The 21,511-nt window shown below is 57.1% G+C and overlaps 1 protein-coding gene across 1 annotated transcript in view; it reads left to right on the top strand.

Annotated features, from left to right (window-relative positions):
• The first annotated feature begins 389 nt into the window (after positions 1 to 389).
• The window catches only part of R3HCC1L (R3H domain and coiled-coil containing 1 like), a 45,855-nt gene continuing 24,733 nt past the window's right edge, over positions 390 to 21,511 (top strand). The window contains exons 1-3 of the mRNA XM_029911356.1: positions 390 to 451; positions 3,490 to 3,594; positions 21,141 to 21,503. Coding sequence (XP_029767216.1) covers positions 3,561 to 3,594; positions 21,141 to 21,503 — 397 coding nt within the window. The 5' untranslated portion in view covers positions 390 to 451; positions 3,490 to 3,560. The remainder of the gene's footprint in view (positions 452 to 3,489; positions 3,595 to 21,140; positions 21,504 to 21,511) is intronic.

Raw genomic sequence — 21,511 nt, 5'->3', positions numbered from 1 at the left:
GTCCGCTCCACGGGGGCTCTCGTGTGCCACGGGCTTTCAGGCCCCTGTTCTCAGAGCAGGGTCATTATCGTGGCATCGAGACACCCGGCTCCCCAGTTTCTGGGTGCCCCTGAGAGCCCCTGGGTGGGGGCTGGCAGGCCCAGGTGAGACAAGCCCCCGCTGCCTGTTGCTGATGCAGAGCGAGGTGCCCGAGTCCAGTCCTCTGCCCCGGGCGCTCCCGGGGGGCGAGGTTGGGCCCTGCCCCCCCCCCGCGCTGGCCCCCGCCGGGCCCCGGGCGCCCCCGGGGGGGGGGGGGCGCCGCCCCCCGGTGTCAGGGGGTGGGGGAGGGGCAGGGGCCGCCCCAGTCTCAGGGGGCGGGGCGGACACTACATTTCCCATCGCCCCCCGCGGCGGGCGGAAGCGGCAGGAGGACGCAGCAGCGGCGACCCCGGCCCGGCGGCCCCGTCACCCGGTAACCGGCCCCCGCCCGGCGCGTGACAGAGCCCGGGCCGCCCCCGAGCCCCCCCGCCCTCATCTCCCCCAGTGCCCCGCCCCTCGTGTACCCCCGAGCGCCCCGAGCCCCCCCGCCCTGACCCCTCATCTACCCCCGAGACCCCGCCCCGCCCCCAGCTCGCCCTGACCCCAGGGTCGCACCTGCCCCCTCGTGTACCCCCCAGCGCCCTGAGCCCCTCCTCATGTACCCCAAGCCCCCCTCCCGCCCCACCGCCCTGACCCCAGCGTCCCCTCTGCCCAGTCTCCAGAGCCCCCCGGGCTGCCCCCCAGTGTCCCCCAGCTCCCCTGGCCCCCAGAACCGCCTGACCCCGGGGTTTCACCTCCCCAAGTCCCCTGCCCCCAGCTCCCCTACCCTGCCCCTCTCCGTTACCTCTGCCCCCCAACCAGTACTCCCTGGCCCCCCCTCAGTTACCCCTGCCCCCAGTGCCTTCTGCCCCTCAGTTCCCTCAGTTCCCTCTGGGTCCCAGAGCCCCAGCTGCCCCTTCACCCCTGCCCATTGTCTCCCCTCTCGCCGTGCCCGGCCCCCCTCCATCCCGCGGGGCGGATCGCGGGGTGTCGGCACTAGGGGTGTGCTCAGATGTGGGGAAGAGGGTGACCGTTCCTGAGGCGGTATCAGGGTAGCTCCGAGCTGGGCCCCCCTTACTTTGGATTGGGGCGGGGGGAGGTGCTGTGCTCTGAGGGCGCGCTGTGCCTTGGGGTGACACGGGAGGCACTGACCCCTGGCTGTGCCCCTTTGGCGTATGAGCCGGGAGCGATGCCCTGTGCCCATCCGATCCCCTCTGGCCCTGCTCCACGGGATTCAGGGATCCTTTTCCCTCTGGGCCAGGTGCTGCGAGCTCCCCGTTGCAGGGTGTCAGCCTGCCCTGTCCCCAGGCAGTGGGCCAGGAGGGGTGGTGTGAGCAGCGCTGGAGTGGCTGTTAATAAGCCCGCAGGATGGATGAAGCCCTGTAACTCCTGAGAGCTTATTGAATTACAGAGAGATTCCAGTTGTCAGAGCGCTCGACAGAAGGAAGTTATATGGTGTCCCTCCGCAGCGCGGCGCCTCCCTTCCCACAGACCGCTCCAGGCTCCCTCTCCCTCATAAAACATGTGCCCGTCTTCCCGTCCGCCAGGGTCTGGTTTTCACTGTCTCCTGCCAGCCCTTGGTGTATCCTCCATTCTTCACACCCGGCCTGGGTTCTCTGGAACTGCCCCTCCCGGTGCCTTTGTCCTCACATGGGGTCAGGGCTCAGCAGCATTAGCAGACAAGCCCTGGGCTGAAATCACAGCAGCACTTTGAATGCTGAGCCAGGATGTCTGGGGAAGAGGGCAGAGCCAGCAGCCCCTAGTCTGGGGGTGCGTGAGGCAGAATGGGGGCAATGCAGGCAGCCCCTGGCATGGGGGGGGCATGAAGTGGGGGTGAGCGGTGCAGGCAGCCCCCAGTATGGAGGGCATGAGGTCGGGATGGGCGGTGCAGGCAGCCCCTGGAGTGTGGGGGGGTGGGCAGTGTAGGTAGCCCCCGGTGTGGGGGTGTGAGGCAGGGGTGGGCAGTGCAGGCAGCCCCTGGCGTGGGGAGCATGAGGCGGGGGTGGGCATTGCAGGCAGCCCCCGGTGTGGGGGTGTGAGGCGGGGGTGGGCGGTGCAGGCAGCCGCCAGCCCCTGCTCTGGAATTGGGGCCGGAGCGGTGCCAGCAGCCCGTGTGAAGTGTGAATGGTACAAGGGCTGTCGTTGGCAGGACTCCTGAATGGTGGTGGTCCTCTGCCCTTCTAGAGTCGCTCATGTACAGAGCTGGACGGCTTTGCTGGTGTGTTATGAAGACTCTGCGCCCCGGGGATGTGGTAGGGATCGCTCCCCCCCAGTGAGCTGTCCCCTCCAGGAGGGGCCTGGCAGCCGTTCAGCAGTGCATGGCACTGCCACCCCCCCGGTGAGGAGAGGAAGAGCAAGCGGCACAGGTCAGTTAGGCAGAAGGGAATTACCCAGCTGGGAGGTGGCCAAGACAAGAGGGTGACAGGGCTGCACCTGCCATGGGCTCTTTGATCACAAGCAGACAACCTCTGCTGCACGTGGCCTATGAAGGAAGTGGCAGGGCGTGGACTGAGTCCTAACCCCGAGGGAACAGCGTCACCTCCTGCAGCATCTTCGAGCTTGTCCTGGCTGGCGGTGAGATCAGGCAGGGCGAGCGGCTGGCTGCTGTTGTCCTGGCTGAGTGGTCAGTTGCCAAGTTACATAGATTTTGCTCTTTTAATCTGCTCATTCTTACAGCACCCAAGCCTGTGCCTGGGACCTCCCAGACCACGTGCTGCCTGGGTCCCTGCCCAAAGCACTTCCAGCCTTAGCCTGATGTGACATGGGCAGCGAGGGGCGACCGGGTGGAGCAGGCTCAGGGTGACAGTCGGAAAGTCTCCCAGCAAAGGCCAGTGGTGTTGGAAGCTAAGCTCCCACTGGCTCTAAGGCAGGGGTGCCTCTTGGTGGCTGTCTAGGTCTTGGTTAATTCCCCCCTTGTCACGGGGGGAGCTGGGGCCTCCAGTTGTATGCAGCCCTGGGATCTTACTGTTGCTTTCAGACTCCCTCCTCTCCCCTGTTTGTCGTGCTCACGGGGTCCTGTTCTCAGTGAGGTTGCTGGCTCTTTGGGGCTGGGACCAGATCCTCCCCTCTGCATTGCCCCAGCATAGGGGTGATCAGGGCCTTCTGCATGCAGCAAACAGGAATGGAGCATCAGCAGGACTCTGGGTGAGGTGAGGCAGGTGCTTTGGTCCGCAGGCTCTAGGAGCCTGGTGCAGGCCAGCGGGGCCGCGTGGAAGCCTTTGTGTGGGGAGGAGGTGAAGGAGGCCTGGAGCTGGTGCCGGGGGGGTGGGGAGAGGGAACAGATCTGAAAAGTGACCCGGTCAGAGATGCAGGCAGGGGCATGACCTGGGACCCAAGCGCCAGAAGTCTGATCTTGATGCTCAGCGCCTTGGGGAGCACAGATTCTAAGGCCAAAGGGACCATAGTGATTGTCTGCTCTGACCCCCTGTGCAGCACAGGCCGGAGAGCTGCCCTGGATTCATTCCTGATGGAACTAGAGCAAAACATCCCATCTTGATTGAAAAATGACCAGTGATGGAGAATCCACCATGGCCCTGGGTAAGTTGTTCCAATGGTTAGTTACCCTTTGTTACACTGAATTTCTCTAGCTTCAGCTTCTAGCCATTGGATCTCGTTAGACCTTTGTCTGCTGGGTGAGGAGCCCTCCAGGATCAAATTCAAGGTGTGGGGAGGACGCCATGGCTGAGGCACCGTGTGCCAGTGAGGAGGAGTTTGGAGGGCGTGGAGAGAGGGGAGGTTGTCTTCCTGGTCACGCAGCCTCTCCTTGGGTATCCTCCCTCCAGCCTCTTTCATCATTTCTGGTGCTTTTCGCTGAATTCCCCCCTTTGCCAGAACAGGTTGGTACTGAAGGGCCTGGCTGGATCACAGCATTCAGGATGTGGACTTGAGCTGCCTCTGCAGCCTGAAATAACACACATGCTTTCAGCATCACCCCACGTATCTCTCCGCTGTCCCAGTGAATGTCTGCGTTGGGCTGTTTTCCCCGGGTGTATTCACCACACTTTTCCAGGCTGAATTCTCCTGTATTTCCAACCTCGCTAGGTTCCTTTGAATTATTTATCTGCGCTTTCCAGTGTTTGCAACACCTCTCTGCTCCGGCTCATCTGCAAATTTAATTATAATTCATTATTCAAGTCAAATGTTGTGAGTCCGTGTCAAACGAAACCCTGGTGGCCAGTGCTTGTCCAAAAGCTCTGGCCAGTAATCCTAGTGAAAGAACTCGTGTTCTGGATAACCCCCGTGGCTTCCCTCAACATTTGCAGAGCGTCTCTTCCGTGTTTGTTCCATTCTTTCACTAGGGATTGCGGTTGGATTTGCCATACGGTGGGGGCCGGGGTTATTGTTCCTTCTCGGCTAGAAAATCAGTACTTCCTTTATGTTTTTCACTCCTCTCCAGAGCTCCGTGATTTTTTACCAATATTGTCTGTAGTTCGGTAGGTTAATTAGCTGACTCCTTGATACCCTACAGTGCCTGGCACCCTGACGAGCTGATTTTAGAGAGAGCGATCTTTGGTTTGCTATTTTCTTTTACCAGCAGCTGTTTTCACAAGTCCTATTTGGGTGGTTAAAGACATTTAAATAATCTCAGCCTTTTTGGAGTCCTGGTTAATTTTATCTCCCTCCTTATTTATTAATAGACTTACTTTCTCTCTAGTGCTGATCCTGTCCCTGATATATTTGTAAAATCCCTTCGTGTTCCCCTTAGCCCTTCATGTCATTAACTCATTCTGCTTTTTGTTGCCTTTTCTTTTCCCTGCAGCTTTGAAGGGACAGTATCGACTTACAAATCACAGTCCTGTCTGAAAATGTTTCCCTTCTATTGTTGCAGGTATCTCTTAAGAGCATCAGGGGAAAGGCTTGATTGAAATCTCTCTGTTTTCCAGTGAGATTCCTGTGTGCCTTTGACAGCACTCCAGCTTTCACTGTCTTCCCTTTACAGTTTATTTCCCCTACTGTTTGAGTGGATCTTTCACACAGCACCAGGGGACAGAGACATTTTAAAAGCACACCAGTCGGCAGCAGTCTCAGGGCAGGAGTAGGCTGTGGAACTACTCCCCAGGCACTTTTGAGAACTGACTCGCTTTGTGCTTTACTCTGTGCCTTTCTTTGGCGCTGTGTCTGTGGGTTCAGTCCCCCGCCCCATTTCTCCATTGCCAGGGCAGCTTCCTGTATCCTCAGCTCTGCCTCTCCCTGGCATGTACGGCCCCTCCCCTGAGTGTCTGAGCTAGTCCCTTGTGGAGCGGATTGGATGGGGGTCGCTGAAGAGTGGTTACCTCTGCTTGCCTCTGAGCTGGTCTGGGTCAGGTGAGTGCCAGGAGCTGTGTTCTGAAAGGCAGCCCTGTGGAGAGGTGTCGGACCTTCCCCTGGCCATGGCTCTGCCTGCAAAGGGTACTGCTATTCTCTGGTCCCTAATCCCTTTAGGATCCTTGACAAGGCGGCAGGGCCGGTTCCTAAAAGTGACCAGAGGAGCAAGCAGATGGGAGTTTTGCAAGGGAGAGTGACAGCCAGATACACCTAACAAACATGCGCTACACTTAGGCCAATAACCCCCCCCCAAAGACCGAACAAACAAATGAAACCCCTGCAAGAGTAAAAATAAGGCAAAGATCGCGGGCAGCCATCCAGCAGCGGAGTGGGGGTGTCCAGTGTATTGCACTGAATGCAGCTTGTCTGATTCCCTGCCCTATGGGCAGGGTGCTCTTGTGAGCATTCAGTGCAAGCAGCTCCTGGCCCTCAGACACCAAGCGTGGGCTCTGGAGACCACAGTGGCTGAAGTGGAGGAGCTGAGGGAGACAGAGAGGTGCATAGAGGAGACTTTTCTGGAACATAGCAGAGTGGTCCCACCCCCGTCTGACAGCACTGTGCTGTCGAGGAGGATGAAAGTCTCGGGGAAAGAGAACATCAGGCTGGAGTGGAAGGAAACGATCCCATAGTTGGGACCCTTCTTCCAGGTGATGTCATGGTGCATCTGAAGAAGTGGGTTTTTTACCCACAAAAGCTTATGCCCAAATAAATCTGTTAGTCTTTAAGTTGCCACCGGACTCCTTATGGTATCCTCTGGCCCTGAGGTCCCCAGTTATTAGGAAGGCAATAGTAATGCGGGATTTGATTATTACAAATCTAGATAGCTGGGTTTGTGATGACTAGGAGAACCTCATGGTGACTTGCCTGCTGGGTGCCACCACTTGAGGCATGAGCTGGTGGTCATGGTACGTATAGATACCAATGATGTAGGGAAAAGCAGGTGAGAGGTTCTGGAGGCCAAATGTAGGCTGTTGGGTAAGAGATTGAAGTCCAGCACCTCCATGGTAGCATTCTCTGAAATGCTTCCAGTTCCATGCTCAGGGCCAGGTAGACAGGCAGAACTGCAGGGCCTCAGTGCGTGGATAAGATGATTTTGGGAGGAGGGATCTAGATTTATTAGGAACGGGGAATATTTGGGGAAAGGAGGATATCCTAGTAAAGAGGAGACGATAGAAGTTGATAAAATACAGGTAGGAACTGAAGAGAAACAGTCAAATGAAAGAGAGTCCCATTCAGTTCCATCACATGAAGGCAGGCAACCAAATAGTGACACATTTTGTCAGTACTTGTGTACAAATGCTAGAAGTCTAAATACTAAGATGGGTGAACTTGAGTGCCTGGTAGTAAATGAGGATATTGCTATAATAGGCATCACAGAAACTTGGTGGAATAATGATAATTGATGGGACATTGTAATACTAGGGTACGAAATATGTAGGCATGACAGAGTAGGTCACTGATGAGCTAGTGGCACTGTATGTGAAAGAAAATATAGTCAAATATAGTAAAACTGTTGAATGAAACTGTACCATAGAATCGCTATGGATAGAAATTCCGTTCTTGAATAGTAAGAGTAGCAATAGGAATATACTGCCGACTGCCCACCACCTGACCAGGGTGGTGACAGTGACTGTGAAATGCTCAGGGAGATTAGAGAGGCGACAAAAACAGAAAATCCAATAGTAATAGTGGATTTCAGCTACCCTGTATTGACCGGGTACATATCACTTCAGCCCAGGATGCAGAGATAAAATTTCTAGACACCATTAATGACTGCTTCTCGGAGCAGCTTGTCTTGGATCCTCCAAAGGGAGAGACAGTTCTTGATTTAGTCCTCTGTGGAGCACAGGATCTGGTCCAAGATGTGAATAGAGCTGAACCGCTTGGTAATAGCATCACAGATCCACAGGGCTGGTGCTCTGACCCCAGCTTTGGAACAGTCTCTCGGAAGAGCTCTTCAATGAGCCAAACCCCCTAAGGGTCTTGCTTTTCTCCAGGGTAAGCCACACCGCTTCACCACCTCCTTAAGAACCTCTGGTCCTTCAGCACCTGTGGTTCACACTGAGCTCCGGCCAGTGAGTCCAACTGAGGCAGACCCCGAGGGAGACGAGTAGAGGCTTAGGGAGCCAGGCAGCTCCTCCGCCAGCGGCTGCAGGGACACTCAGCCAGCGTGGCCGACAGGCGGGTTTATTAGTTGACTGGACACAGCACAGGAAGTCCTTGGTTAGCCCAGAGAAAAGGAAGTGACCGCCTAGTCCATCCTGCTCAGCACAGAGCCCAACCCCCATCCCTCTGACCTGTCTTTGTCCCAGTTCAGGTGCCCCGATTGCTTCCCATAGCCACCACTTAACTCCCACCTCACCCCCAGGCCTTTGTTCCCCAGCTGGGCAAACATGGCTTGGCTTTCTGCTGAGAGTTGGGGCCATCCATGGTGGCTGGTCGCTAGGGATCAAAGTCCCAGTGATTGGGGTTGCCATTGTCTTCTCACAAACTCCCTGGATATGGGGCCCAAGCCCCAGACAGCTGGGAGCCATCCACACCTGAGTCTCTGAGCTGCTGCAGAGAGCAAACAGCCCTTTCTACCCCTGGGGTAACCCTGCAGCACATAAGGGAAACTGAGTAACAGATAGGCTTCAGAAAAATGTTTGAAAAACTTTCCACTCTGTCATAAATAGTGACCATAATGAAGTTAAATTTCATATCCTTGTAGGGTGGAAAATACTAAAGCAGGGGTAGGCAACCTATGGCACATATGCCGAAGGCGGCACGTAAGCTGATTTTCAGTGGCACTCACACTGCCCAGGTCCTGCCCACCACTCCGGGGGGCTCTGCATTTTAATTTAATTTTAAATGAAGCTTCTTAAATATTTTGAAACCTTATTTACTTTATATACAACAATAGTTTAGTTGTATATTATAGGCTTATATAAAGAGACCTTCTAAAAAGGTTAAAATGTATTACTGGCACACGAAACCTTAAATTAGAGTGAATAAATGAAGACTCGGCCCACCACTTCTGAAAGGTTGCCGACCCCTGTACTAAAGAAACCCACCACAGCAGCATTTAACTTCAAAAAGGGAGAACTACTCAAAAATGTGGAAGCTAGTTAATGGAGATTAACAGTCACAAGAGGGAAATGCCTGCAAGCTGCATGGAAACGACTTAAAAACGCCTCAGTAGACGCTCAAACGAAATGTATAACCCACATAAAAAAAAGAGGGCCAAAAAATACCACCTTGGCTAAACAGTGGAATAAAAGAGGTGGTTAGATGCAAAAAGGCATCCTTTAAAAATTGGAACTCAGATCCCAATGAGGAAAATAGAAAAGCGCATAAGCTTTGACAAGTCAAGTGTAAAAGTATAATGAGGCAGGCCAAGAAAAACTTTGAAAAGCAACTAGCCAACGAGACACAAACTAACAGCAAAATGTTTTTAAGTACATCTGAGGCAGGAAGCTGCCAAACCGACAGTGGGGGACAATGGAGGTGCTAAAGGAGCACTCCAGGCAGACAAGGCTGTTGCGGAAGCTAAATTAATTCTTTGCTTTGGTCTTCGCCGCACAGGATGCGAGGGAGAGTCACACACCTGAACCGTTCTTTTTCAGCACAGATCTGAGGAATTGTCCCAAATGGAGGGGTCAGTAGAGAAGGTCTTGGAAGAAACTGTTAAATTAAACAGTAATAAGTCACTAAGACCAGGTGTTATCCACCCAAGAGTTCTGAAGGAACTCAAATGAAATTGCAGAACTAGTAACTGGAGTACATAACCTATTGCTTCCATCAGCCCCCAGACGACTGGAGGATAGCTAATGTAACACTGATTTTTACAAAAGGCTCCAGAGGCGATCCTGGCAATTACAGGCGGGTAAGCCTAACTTCTGTGCCAGGGCAGTTGGTTGAAACTAAAGAACAAAATTACCACACACACAAATGAGCACAATATGTTGGGGAAGAGTCAACATAGCTTTTGTAAAGGGAAATCATGCCTCGCCAATCTATTAGAATTCTTTGAGGGGGTCAAGAATCATGCGGAGCAGGGCCGGCGCTTCCACTAGGCAACCCATGGCGGTTGCCTAGGGTGGCAGGATTTGGGGGGTGGCATTTTGCCGTCCTCGGCGCAAATTCGGCGGCAGGGGGTCCTTCCGCCCCGGGTCTTCGGCGGAAATTTGGTGGCGGGTCCTTCACTCGCTCTGGGACCTGCCGCCAAAGTGCCTTGAAGACGCGGAGCAGAAAGACCCCCGCCGCCGAATGCTCAGAGGAGGAGCGCTGCTGCCTATGCGGAGAAAGGAGATCCAGTGGCTATAGTGTACCTGGACTTTCAGAAAGCCTTTGACAGGATCCCACACCCAACACTCCTAAGCAAACTCCACAGTTATGGGATAAGAGGGAAGGTTCTCTCACGGATCAGTAACTGGTTAAAAGACAGGAAACAAAGGGTAGGGATAAGTGGTTAGTTTTCAGAATGAAGAGAGGTAAATAGTGGTGTCCCCCAGGGGTCTGTGCCTGGACCAATGCTGTTCAACATATTCATAAATGATCTGGCAAAGGGGATGAACAGTCAGAGGGCAAAGTTTGCAGACGATACAAAATTACTCAAGATAGTTAAGTCCAAAGCAGACTGTGAAGAGTTACAAAGGGATCTCCCAAAACTGGGTGACTGGGCAACAAAATGACACTTGAAATTCAAATTGATAAGTGCCAAGTAATGCACATTGGAAAACATAATCCCAACTGTACATACAACATGATGGGGTCTAAATTAGCTGTTACCTCTCAATAAAGAGATCTTGGCGACATCATGGATAGTTCTGTGAAAACATCAATGTGCCGCAGCACTCAGAAAAGCGAACAGAATGGTAGGAACCATTAGGAAAAGGACAGATAATAAGACTGAGAATTTCATAATGCCTCTGTATAAATCCATGGTACGCCCACACCTTGAATATTTCATGCGATTCTGGTTGCCCCGTCTCAAAAAAGATAAATCAGAACTGGAAAAGGCGCAGAGAAAGGCAACAAAGATGATCAGGGGGATGGAACAGCTTCCATACTAGGAGAGATTAAAAAGACTGGGATTTGTTCTGCTTGGCAAAGAGATGTCGGGGGACTGGGGGGTTATGATAGAGGTCTAAAATCATGACTGGGGTGGAGAAAGTGAATAGGGAAGTGTTATTTACCCCTTCACATATCAGACAAGCCAGGGGTCACCCAATGAAACTAATAGGCAGCAGGTTTACAATGGAAATACTTCACACAAAGCACAGTCAGCCTGTGTTACTGGTTGCCAGGGGATGATGTGAAGGCCAAAAGTATAAGTGGGTTCAAAAAAAGAATTAGGTCAGTTTCTGAAGGACAGGTCCATCAACAGCTATTGGCCAAGATAGTCAGGGATTTAACCTCATGCTCTGGGTGTCCTTAAGCCTCTGACTGCCAGAAACTGGGACTAGCCAATGGGACAGCTCACTCAGTAATTGCCCTGTTCTGTTCATTCCCTCTGAAGCACCTGGCCCTGGCCGTTGTCAGAAGACAGGACACTGAGCTAGGTGGACCATTGCTCTGGCCTGGCATGGCCATTTGTACTGAATGGCTGTGTGATTGGTGCCTGATGCGCCTGCTAGGGTGTGTTTAGTCCGGCCCAGTGCAGATCATGACACTTGGATTTGTGTGTCTGTCGCGGTGGCAGCGGAATGCTTGGGGTGCGGCAGGGCTTGGGGCGCCTGCCTTCCCTATACAGTACCTGCTCCGACCCCGGCATTTGCAGTCCTCCTTCCCTGTGCTTATGAAACAGTGCACTTCCCAGACCAGATGGTCCATGAACATATTCAGTCTGGTGTCCCACCCCCAGTGCCCAGTTAGCAATCTGTCTGCTGGTGCTAGCGCAGTTAGAGATCCCCTGGCTTTGGGAAGCAGATGGGAGTGTGTGTGTGTGTGTGCACAGTGTGCACTCGGGGGGGTGTCTGGGCAGACCCCTGCCAGCACCAGTGCAGTAGGCGGCTCTGGCTCGCTGGGACTGAGTGCCCAGATGGGTCTGAAGCATCTGAGAAACTCTACAGGAATCCAGGTCCAAAGGGCTGTGTGCTCCCGAGGAATGGGACATGCAGGCGACTGACACACTCCCCATGGCAGCCCCTTGTCTGCCAGCGTTCGGGGCTCCTTGTAGGGGCCCCGGGCCAGTTCTCAGCTCTGCAGTTGCGGGCGGCGTGGGGCTCTGCTCTAGGTGTGAGTGCTCTTGGGATGTGCCAGGAGGTGGGACGAGCTCTGCAGTCCAAAGGGGTTCGTAATCTGGGCTGGCTAGAGTCTCCTTGTCCCTGCAGTGTGAGAAGAGCCCAGTCTGCAGCAAGCTGTGAAGAGTGACATTGTGTGCGTGGAAGTGCTGCACTGACACATTGTGCTGTCCCACAAGGACACTTCCCAGCTCCCTGAGCGCTGCCGCCAGCCTGCAGCAGCCCATGAATCCTGGAGGGGAGGCTGGCAGGCATGTCCCAGTCACAGGGGAAGGAGGCAGGGCAGGGATAGGGCAGGTGCGTTCTGACGCCAGGTTCGGCTGGCTCACTGCTGCAGCCCAGCCACCCCGGGCGCACCAGTCTGGGGGGAGAACGGCACATGCCTCCCCGCTCCTGCCCAAGGTGTTGCTGCTTCATTTTGTTGTCAAGGCTTTAAGGTTAACTATTCTATTGATGGAACTATGGATCGAGTGGAACTAGAAACCTCGAAGGCTAAAAATACAGCTCCCTGCCAGGAAATGAGGCAGCCTGCTGGGAGCGTGGCACTTTCACTTTTTCCAGGAACTGGCACACTGAGTGTGGATCCAGCAACCTGGGATCCATGCCCTGTGATGCCCCGCACGCTGCCTAGCGTCATTTATCTCCTGCTGCGCCTCCTGCTGATCCCAGCTTCAGTAGGAAGGAGTGCAGGTTCCTATTGCATCAGAGGTACTGCTCCACCTGGGGCTGGGATCGGGGGCCTCACGACTGGTGTCAGGGTGGGTGAGCCTAGCCTAGCCCTCGCTGTAGGTCAGTGTGGGGCAGGATACAAGGCCACCTGCTGCTGGGATGTTGAGGTGAAAAGGGCCCACCAAACCCCCGTGTTAACAGGTTGGGGTTGTTGCAGACTATCGCTGGCTTACTGGTATTGTAACAAGCATGTTACAGCTTTACAATCTCTTATTGAAGAGACAGAACGAGAAGGCAAAACTGTTAAAGCATCTGACATCGAAAGAATCAGTCAGGCTTTGATGTCGTGATCTTCCTTGTTCCCGTTAGCTGCAGAGTCTTATCTCCTAGACAGTAGTGGCTGCTCTTCTGGGGGAATAGGGCAACAGCTGAGCTGGGCTGAGCAGCTGCTGGGGCTGGAGTCCACTCCTCTCTTCTCTAAGAGGAAGACACAACGAGGAGAGAAAACAAGAGCTGAGATGGAGAGGGCAGCTTCTGTTTCTGGGGTGGACTCCCTTCCGCCCTTGCTGCTGGAGGGGCAGGGGCCCAGACACAGTGCGATCCCTCACGCTGACACCTGGCGCACGTGTGCCCGCGGCAGGCGTTGCTTTTAGCTGTCTTTGTGGTCACAGGCTCACAGCAGTGTTGCAAAGGTGGAGTCAGACTCTTGACACAGAAGTGAAAGAGAGACGAGAGAGGGGAACTAAGGTGGGGGAGCAAAGGACGCGGGGCGGGGCGACAGCAGGCAGCCACGGCTCCGGTGCCAGGTGCTGGTCAGAATGTAGCTGGTGCTGTTGGAGGGGGGATGTCATCGGTTCCCTCTCTGGCAGGGATGCCGAAGGTGGTGTCCGGTGGCTGCAGGGCCCCAGGAGATGGTGGTAAAGCTTGCTCCTTCCAGTCCACGTCTCCTCTCCCATGGGAGCAGCGTCCTGGGCAGGGGCAGCCTCATCCATTGACATTAACCAGGTGAAACACAGTTTGATTATTTTACCTATAAATGTTTCCCCACGTCTGGAATCTTCCCGCTTGTTGTCATGGCAGCCCGTGACCTACCCGGAGCCCTGCAACCCCCTGGCCCGGTTCTTTTAACCGAACCAGCCCACTCTGACCCAGGCTCGGCGCTGCCTTTTGCTGATTTGATGAGTCCTTTCACACCACAGGCGGAGCTGGACTTTTGCTAAAGGCCAGGCTCTGCACAACAGGCCTTCGCTGGTGCAACCTCGGGCTCTGTATGTGACTAGGCTTTGGCTGCTGCTGGGCCAATCTACCTTCCTTGGCCCTAGGTGGTGGTCCTGGATCATCTAGTCTGGCTGACTGGAGCACACTAGCAAGGCATGTCCCCGCAGAAATGTACAGCTGTGAGTCCAGGCAGGTCTCAGCCCCTGCTCTGTTTGGCTGGGGGTCGAGCCAGAGCCTGCAGAACGAGTCCATGCTGGTGCTGCCTTCAGAGACTGGAGCCCCACTGCCTCTGCTGCGCACCTGCTTGTGCTCTCTGCCCCTGGCGTTTCTGTGCATGGCAGGTGTGACGAGGTGGGACTGTTCTTAATGTTTCCTCTGAATACTGTAGGGGTGCCTCAGTTTCCCCTTTGCATTTCCGCTCCACCATCGTCAGTTCATGCTGCTGCTGCTTCTCCTGCAGCTTCACTCCACGTCCCCAGCCAGCTCCAAAACTGACTCACCCTCCACCCCTCCTCTTCTGGGCTTTGTCCCTTTCCCGGGCCAGGCGGTCACCTGATTTCTTTGTTCTCAACACCTTTAGCTATCTCCTTGCAGGGGGGAAGGGCCCTGGCCATTAGTTGCCAGGAGACAGAGTGTTGGCCATTTAGGTGCACTGGCCCTTTGCTCTGCAACAATTACACCCCCTTATCCCACCACCTAGCGACTTAAGAAATGCAAAGGGGAAACTGAGGCACCCACACAGTATTCAGAGGAAACATTAAGAACAGTCCCACGTTGTCACAGCAGGGCACAGCACAGAGGCTTCTTTGGGCTCCTCTGGGTGGCAGCTTGCTCAGCTGGTTCGGGAGCCTCCATGCTGCGTGGTGGGCACCGGCGGTGCGAAGGGGGTGAGCTGTGAGGTTACCTGCTCAGTGCAGTGTGAATGAGACGGAGCCGAGGGCCATTGCCCTGCCCCCGGAGCGTGAAATGGGTTGGTGGTGACGCGTGGCCGGGCCGTGCAGTGGAGTGTGTAATGGGCTGGGGGTATGAGCTGCGTTACCCTGTGAAATAAACCTCCGCCTGCTGCAGCATGTTCCCTGCACGGTGTCCCACACTCCTGGGGTCCCCATGGGCCGCCTGGTGCAGTGACCCGACTGGCCCTGAAACGAGCAGCCCTGCTCCTGGCATACGCTGCACCAGAGATTGATGCCAAAGCTGTGGTGTGGTCCACCTGCCCCTGGCTGCCGGTGTGTGACCCAGGTCCCTGCTGGGAATCTGCTGAGAGGAGAGTGCTTTGTGCCCGGCCTGCCGTGGCCTCTCCGTGTGCCCGTACGCAGCTGGACGTGTGGCTGGCTCTGGCGCTGGAGGAGTGCGAGGCTGTGCCCAAGTGGAGAGCTGGCTGGCCGGGGTGGGGGGAGCACCAGGCGCTTGCTCATTGATCCCATCTGGCTGGGAGGGGGAGGCAAGCTGAATGGGAATCCGCTCTGCTGAGGAGGCCGTAAATCCTGAAGAGGACGGTTCTCCTTGGAGGTGACTGGGACTGCGGGTAGCTGCTCCAGCCGAGGGCTGCTGCTGATGGGGGCATGGGGGAGGCTCCGGGCCTGTCCCCTGTCCTAGCAGCTCCCCTCTGCGTCCCAGCTCTCAGGAAGGGTGACTGTGCGCAGCACTGGGTCTAGAGAAAGGCGGCCGTGGTCAGCCAGTGACCTGGAGCTGGGAAGCTGAGTGGCCTGAGCGTAGCCGGCTGCCGGCCCTGCTGGGCTGGGGGGAAGGCTGGTCCAGCGGATGCTGGCGCTGGAGTGTGTGGCAGCAGCAAGGAGGGAGCTGACCTCGGTGTCCCGGGTGGGGCGTGGGGTCCCCAGGGTGGAATCTCCAAGCAGCTGACTGCTCCGTAGGAGAGCTGCAGCTAGGTGCAGTGGGGGAGCCCTTCTGGCCTGTGGGGAGTTTCTCAAGGCCGGTTGGGGGACCAGCTCTTTTCCCACTAGATAGAGAAACTGTGGCGCTGTAGCTGCTGGGCTGGCGGGGAGAAGCCCGGGCGGAGAGGTGGCTGTGGGTGCCCTGCTGAAAGCTAACCTGGGTGAGTGAGCTCGGAGCCATCAGGAGTTCTTTGCCCTTGCTTCTTGCTGAGCGTGTCTCGTTCCTGGGAAGGGCAGTCAGGGCTGTGCTAGCCTGGCTGTCTGGGGCAGATCTTTGTCCCTGCACCTTTGGGTGAGGAGCAGAGGGGATAGGGAGGCTGCTGTGTGCCGGAGCCCTGCCCCGTTGCCCCTTGGCAGTGATGGGGCAGGGTGTGCTACGGGATCCTAGCTTTCCCCAAAGCTAACAGAGCTTCACGATCCTTCGGAGGAGCTGCTGCTGTTTGAGCCGGACCATTCCTGTTGCTCATTGACATGCCGTAGATTGGCCAATGCCACAGTGAAGGTTTCCCGCTTTACCGTATCCCTGTCCACTTTGGGCAGTGGCATTTTTCGGATACCCCCTAGAGTGAAATGAGTGCAGGGCGTTGCTTGGCCAACGCTGTCAGGTCTCATGCCGCTGGTTCTGGAGGCCTCGGTGTACAGCTGTGCACTGCTCTGCGTGGGGCAGGCAGACCGGTCCAGTGAGAGTCCCCATGAAATACACTGTACGTACCCTGTAAACTCTGCAGAGTGAAAACTCACTGGCTTAGAAAGGCCCCCAGAGTCCATGGCGAAGCCCAGCGCCGCCGCCTCCCCTGAGCTGCCCTTCAGGATCCTGCCTTGGTGCTGAGAAATGACCTACCCAGGCTGTGGGCGGCTTCTAGGCAGTCAGGAGAAAGAAAGGGACCATTCTGCCAGTGGAATGACACAGGCTGCATGCGTATCTCTGGCTAGACAAAGGGGCCGGCTTCTAGTCCTCTGCTTCAGGGCCCGTCCTGCATGGGCCGGCTGCCTTCGTTCTGTGCAGCGCTAAAGTGGGACATGGAGCCTTCCCTGTCGCGTAGCTAGCTGCTGTCTGGTCCCCTGCGCGATGCTCTCCGGCTGCTGCAGGGGTGGTGGAATGTGTGCCCACTGCCCAAACCCCCGGAGAGCCGGCACTAACGGCCCCCTCGCTGGCACTCCCGGACGAAAGTTCAAACGGCGTGGGTGGAGGCCAGAGACGGAGCTCCCTTCCCTTCCTCCAGCTCAGCGCTGGGCACGGCGGGTCACGTGGGCTTCCACCCGCAGGGCTGTGCCCCGGTACCTTTCAGCAGCACGACAGTCGCAGAGTCCTTTGGCGGTCACTGCACTGCGTGGGGATGGGGGTCCCTCTGGGAAGGGCGAGACTGCCGGGGGCTGGGCTGGCCACTGGCGTGAGCAAAGGGGGCTGGGTGTTTGTGCCTGAGCGTGTCTCCATCTCCTGGGGCCTGGAGTGCCGGCAGGTTGGGGAGAGCCTTGAGAGACTCATCCATCACACAGGCTGTAGGGGAGCTGTCTGCAAGCGCTGCTTTCCCCAGGCGGCCGGCCGGCCGGCCATCCATCCATCCATCCATCAGCAGGATGGAATGAGATTTGGCGGAACAGGCGGCCCTGCAGCTGGGACACTTTCTAACCGACAATTGGGCCGTGGCTGAGGCCCGACCACAAAGTGCACCTGAGGTTTGGCCTGCTGTGGGTGTGCGCCTGCCTTCCCGGCACTGCCAGCCCGAGGAGTGCAGCCAAGCTGCCCTTCCCCTCCAGCCCCGGAGCGCTGGCCCCATGCGCTCTGCTCTGTTCTCACTGTGGAGCCGTGAGAGGTGGGCAGAGGACTGTCTGTGCTGCATGTAAAGTGGGACGGGGACCCTGCCAGGAGCCCTTGGGAGCTGCTCCGGGGCCCTGGCCAGAGCTGGCAGTGGCACACTCCTGCCCCTCTTCAGCCAGCCCCCCGGCGCCTGCTGTTGGTTCTGGAGGGATCCGTTTTCAGTTGGGGCGGGGGGCAGGGGAAGGAGCCTAATGCACCGGAGGTGCCTCGGAAATGAGAACCTTGGATGGATTCCTGGCCCTATTGATCCGCCGGCAGTTTCTGCATCCTGACGTTCGTAATCTCGGGCGGCTCTGAGGTTCCAGATTAATGGGCCCGGGAGCTGTCCATCCGTCACTTCACATTAATTACTGGAGAGGTGTTTTTCCAGTGATTTACCTGACAGCGGCCTGTGATGGATACCCCTAAACAGAGTGGGCAGTGATTAATCACAAGGCCACGCCCCTCCCCCACGCTCCCTTCCCCCGAACCACAGGACAGACCCCTGAGCCATCCGTCTCCATAAACACTGCCTGATGCATATTGATAGGGGTCTGGGGCCTGGCAGATAGCAAGGCGCTTCTTTGTGCCAAAGATTATGAAAAATAAATCTCTGCCAGGAAGGTGCAGCGGGCGAGCAGGGCTCCGCCACCTTGCGTGGCCAAGCTGCAGGCAGCGTGGGCTAGTGGTTGGAGCACAGGACAGGGAGTCGGGACTCCTGGGTTTGCTCCCAGCTCTGCCACAGCGTCGCTCTGTGACCTTGGGTCGGTCGTGTGTGGCTGCCTCAGTTTCCCCATCAGTACAATGGGGTAGTGACCCTTCCTGGCTGGGAAATGGCTCCTCTGCAGCACTCTGCTCCTCGCATGGGATCGCCATGTGTGGTTATTGCTCTGCCACGGCTGCTTACCGGAGAATGTGCCAGCTTGGCAGGGGAGGGCTGTGCACCCTGGGTGTGCGCTCGCCAACCCTACGTGTGCCCCAGATCGCACCGTGCCCTGGCTAAGGGGCAGGGCAGAGACTGAGCGTGTCTGGGTGCTGCCTCTGCAGATGGCAGAGAGCAGGGAAGGTGCTGCCAGAGAGGGGCTCGTAGGCGCAGATGTTCAGGAGAGAATTGATTCTTGCGCTGATGAATGTAGCTTCATTACAGCCCAGCTAATTACTCACTGACCTCTCTAACGGATGGCTCTGTAGGCCAGGGACGGGCTGTGGAAGGGGGCGGGGTGCACTGCTGGAGGCGCCTGCGAGGAAAAGTTGCAGTGTGTTCCCTTGAGTTTCTCTCGCCTGCCCCTAAGCTAAGGCAACCCCAAGCTGTGCTGGTGAGAGCTCCGTGTGCTCAGCGCCAGGCTCCCTCTGGCTCTGTGTGGGGTGGACAGAGGGGGAGTGGAGGGGCTGGGGGCGCAAGGGCTGGGGGTTACTGGGCTGTGACCCCTCTGTGATTCTACTTCCGCTTGACTCCCAGGAGCAGGTTCATTCTTTCTGCCTGATGGTTACGTAGAAATGGCCTGGCTCTGGCTCGGTGCACTCCCCACCTGCTGCTTCAGAGCCAGGTGTGAGAAGCCTCATTACACGGCTGCTCCTTCGCTGAGCCGCCCCGCGCTCGGCCCCGGGGTACCTGGTGGCACTGAGGTCCTCTGGCTAAGCGTGTGTTCTCAGAGGAGCGTTTCTTTGTATCCGCTTCAAAAGTCTGGATGCTCAGTTCCACTGAATCTCTTGTTCTTGAAAGGTAAATCTTGGTGCCTGAGCTCCCTGCTCTGTCCCAGGCTTCATCTGCATCTGTCTCTTCCTGCCTCTTATTCCTCTCCTGTCTCCACTCAACGGCCTCCGTCTTTCCTCTCTTCCACACTCGGGACGCTTCCCAGGCCTCCAGTAACTACACAGGGCGGAAAATGTTGTTTGCGGTGTGGGTGGGGGTGAGAGGCAGAGAGATTTGCTAGCTGAGGTAGATGTCAGCTGGGTGTTGCACACAGGACAGCTTGACTGCCCTGCAGTTGTTACGGCGCCAAATGCCCTTGAAAGGTCAGTAAAACGGAGCGAACGTGTAACCCAGGCAAGAGGGTAGTCCTCAGTGAGGAACGGCGCCAGGCCAGGCCAGCAAATACAAACCCCGAATGATAAGCTATTAGAACGCGCTTCCGCACGCGCACGTTCAGATGTCCCGGGGGTGTTTGGCTCTGCGAGACCATCTGTGGGGCCGTGTTAGCAGCAGAGCTGATGTCTACAGGAGACTCTGCCTGTAGATGGTGTCAGTAGGACAGCTGTGTCCTTAGCTGGTCCTGCCGTGAACAGTGACTACAAACCAGCCACCTCCTACTCGGCAGAGCTGCCCCGAGGTAGGGGGGTCGTCTCTGCTGATCGGGGCTTGGGGCCGTCTCTCGCCTTAATGACATTAATAACAGTTTCCTGCTTTTTGCTCCTTAGCCCAGCCAACCTCTCCCTCCTTGGCCTGAGCCCCGGTGCTGGGGCCCGTCAGTGACACCTGTCTGTGCTCGCTGTAGGCAGTGGGGCTGCATGGGCATTGGGGGACAGAGGCAGAGCGTCTATCACTGGGGCCAAGGCATGAGAAGGAAATTTGGCCCCAGGCGGGGCAGTGGGGCTGGCAGGTCGGAAACCACCCTCGTACGTCGAACACGTGCCGTGGAGCTGCTGAGCCACGGGGAGCGGGGAGCCCGGCACGCCGTTCTCCTGCCGCTGTCTGGGCGCGGCTGTGTTCCCGGCCCCTCGTGAGCCCGCTCTGCCGGCAGGCGAGCTGTACGCTGCAGAGCTCACTGCTGATTGTCTCCGTACTGATGGTGTCCCTCGCCTCTGTTTGCCAGGAGCTGGGAATGGGCGACGGGATGGATCGCTGGATGATTCTCTGTTCTGTTCATTCCCTCTGGGGCACCTGGCATTGGCCACTGTCAGAAAACAGGATCCTGGGCTAGGTGGACCTTTGGTCTGACCCAGTACGGCCGTTCTTTTGTTCTTTTGATTGTCTTACGGTGGCTCTCCAAGCGCAGACCTGTAACCCAGCTGGCACGGGCAGCGTGGAGCCCCGGGCGCCATTCTCCTGTCGCTGTCCGGGCGCGACTGCGTTCCCGGCCCCTCGTGAGCCCGCTCTGCAGGCAGGTGAGGTGCCCCGGCAGAGCTCAGTACTGATTGTCTTCGGGTGGCTCTGCAAACGCAGGCCCGTAACCCAGTGGGCATGGGCAGTGATGGAGGCAACCTTGTGCTGCTTAAAAACCTCCAGGAAAGTAGTGGGCTGAGCAGCGGGGCCTGTGGGTCTGAGCCCCTGGTGTTGGCTGTTACAGTGAGCTGCAGGCTGTGGGGTTACCGAGTTGGGAGCTGGGCTGGGAAGGGCTCACTGGGGGACTGGCGCCATCGTGGCGCAGTGTCGTGTTCCCTGTGGGGCAGTATGTCGTGGGCGGGGGGGGAGGCATATTAACTAGCCTTGCTCGGGGCACCCCAGTCCTTCCTTTCCTGAGGTCAGAGTCACCTTAGCACTGGGGAGAGTGTCTGGCACTGTGGTCTGTGCGCTGTGTCCCCCCTACGGGCGCCGTGCTGCGCAATCCAGGGCTTCCGGGGCTCATGCCATTTGTTTATTTGATAACTCCGGGGCCAGGGAGGGGAGGGATAGTTTGTCGGAGGCCCTGGAGCCCTGGGGTTTGAGTGAGCGGTGTAGAGACCTGGCTTGTGGGGTTGCAGCACCACTCACTCCAATTCAGCCTGGCCACCCCCGTGGGGAGGGAAGGGCAGCAGGGCCCAGCCTGTGGGACAGGAGCTGCTGCGGCAGGGCAAGTGTGGGGCAGGCTGGCTCTCCAGCCCCCTCCCCAGGGCCCCTTTTGTCTCCATGGTGATGGGTTGGAAGGGAGAGGGCCTTAGTTTGGGACTTTGTCCCAGGCCCCCAACTGCCTGCCTGGCCCAGCGGTCCCGTCGGCCCGGCCCGGGGGTCCTGTAGCACTGCTGCTGTGGCAATGAATGAATGCTCTCTCTCCCTTGCAGGTGGAAGTGGCACCATGCAGCAGGAGGGGGAGAAGAGCCGGGCCCGGCCCAGGAAGCCCGACATGGCCCTCTACGTGCCCAAAGCACGACGGGAGATGGCAGCCCAAGGAGTGGGCGCGGCCAGCGCTGCGTGGGCGATGGGGAGCCGGAGGGAGGAGGAAAACCGCCGCGTGCTGCAGAAGGAGGGTGCCAAAGGCCGCTGCGAGAGGCAGAGCCCCAGCGCTGGAGCCCGCGAGCACGTGGCCAGAGAGGGGAGGAGGTCAGAGGGGAAAACAAGGAAGCGCAACAGCAAACGGGGCAGCGCTCCAGGGCAGCCCGAAGGAGCCTCTGCCCAGGGCTGGGATCAGCGCGTCACACTCCACCAAAACCAT

Source organism: Terrapene carolina, unplaced genomic scaffold (genome assembly GCF_002925995.2).
Source record: "Terrapene carolina triunguis isolate 2854851 unplaced genomic scaffold, T_m_triunguis-2.0 Scaffold95, whole genome shotgun sequence".
Lineage (NCBI taxonomy): Eukaryota > Metazoa > Chordata > Testudines > Emydidae > Terrapene > Terrapene triunguis.
This window is presented reverse-complemented; position numbering and strand designations above follow the sequence as displayed.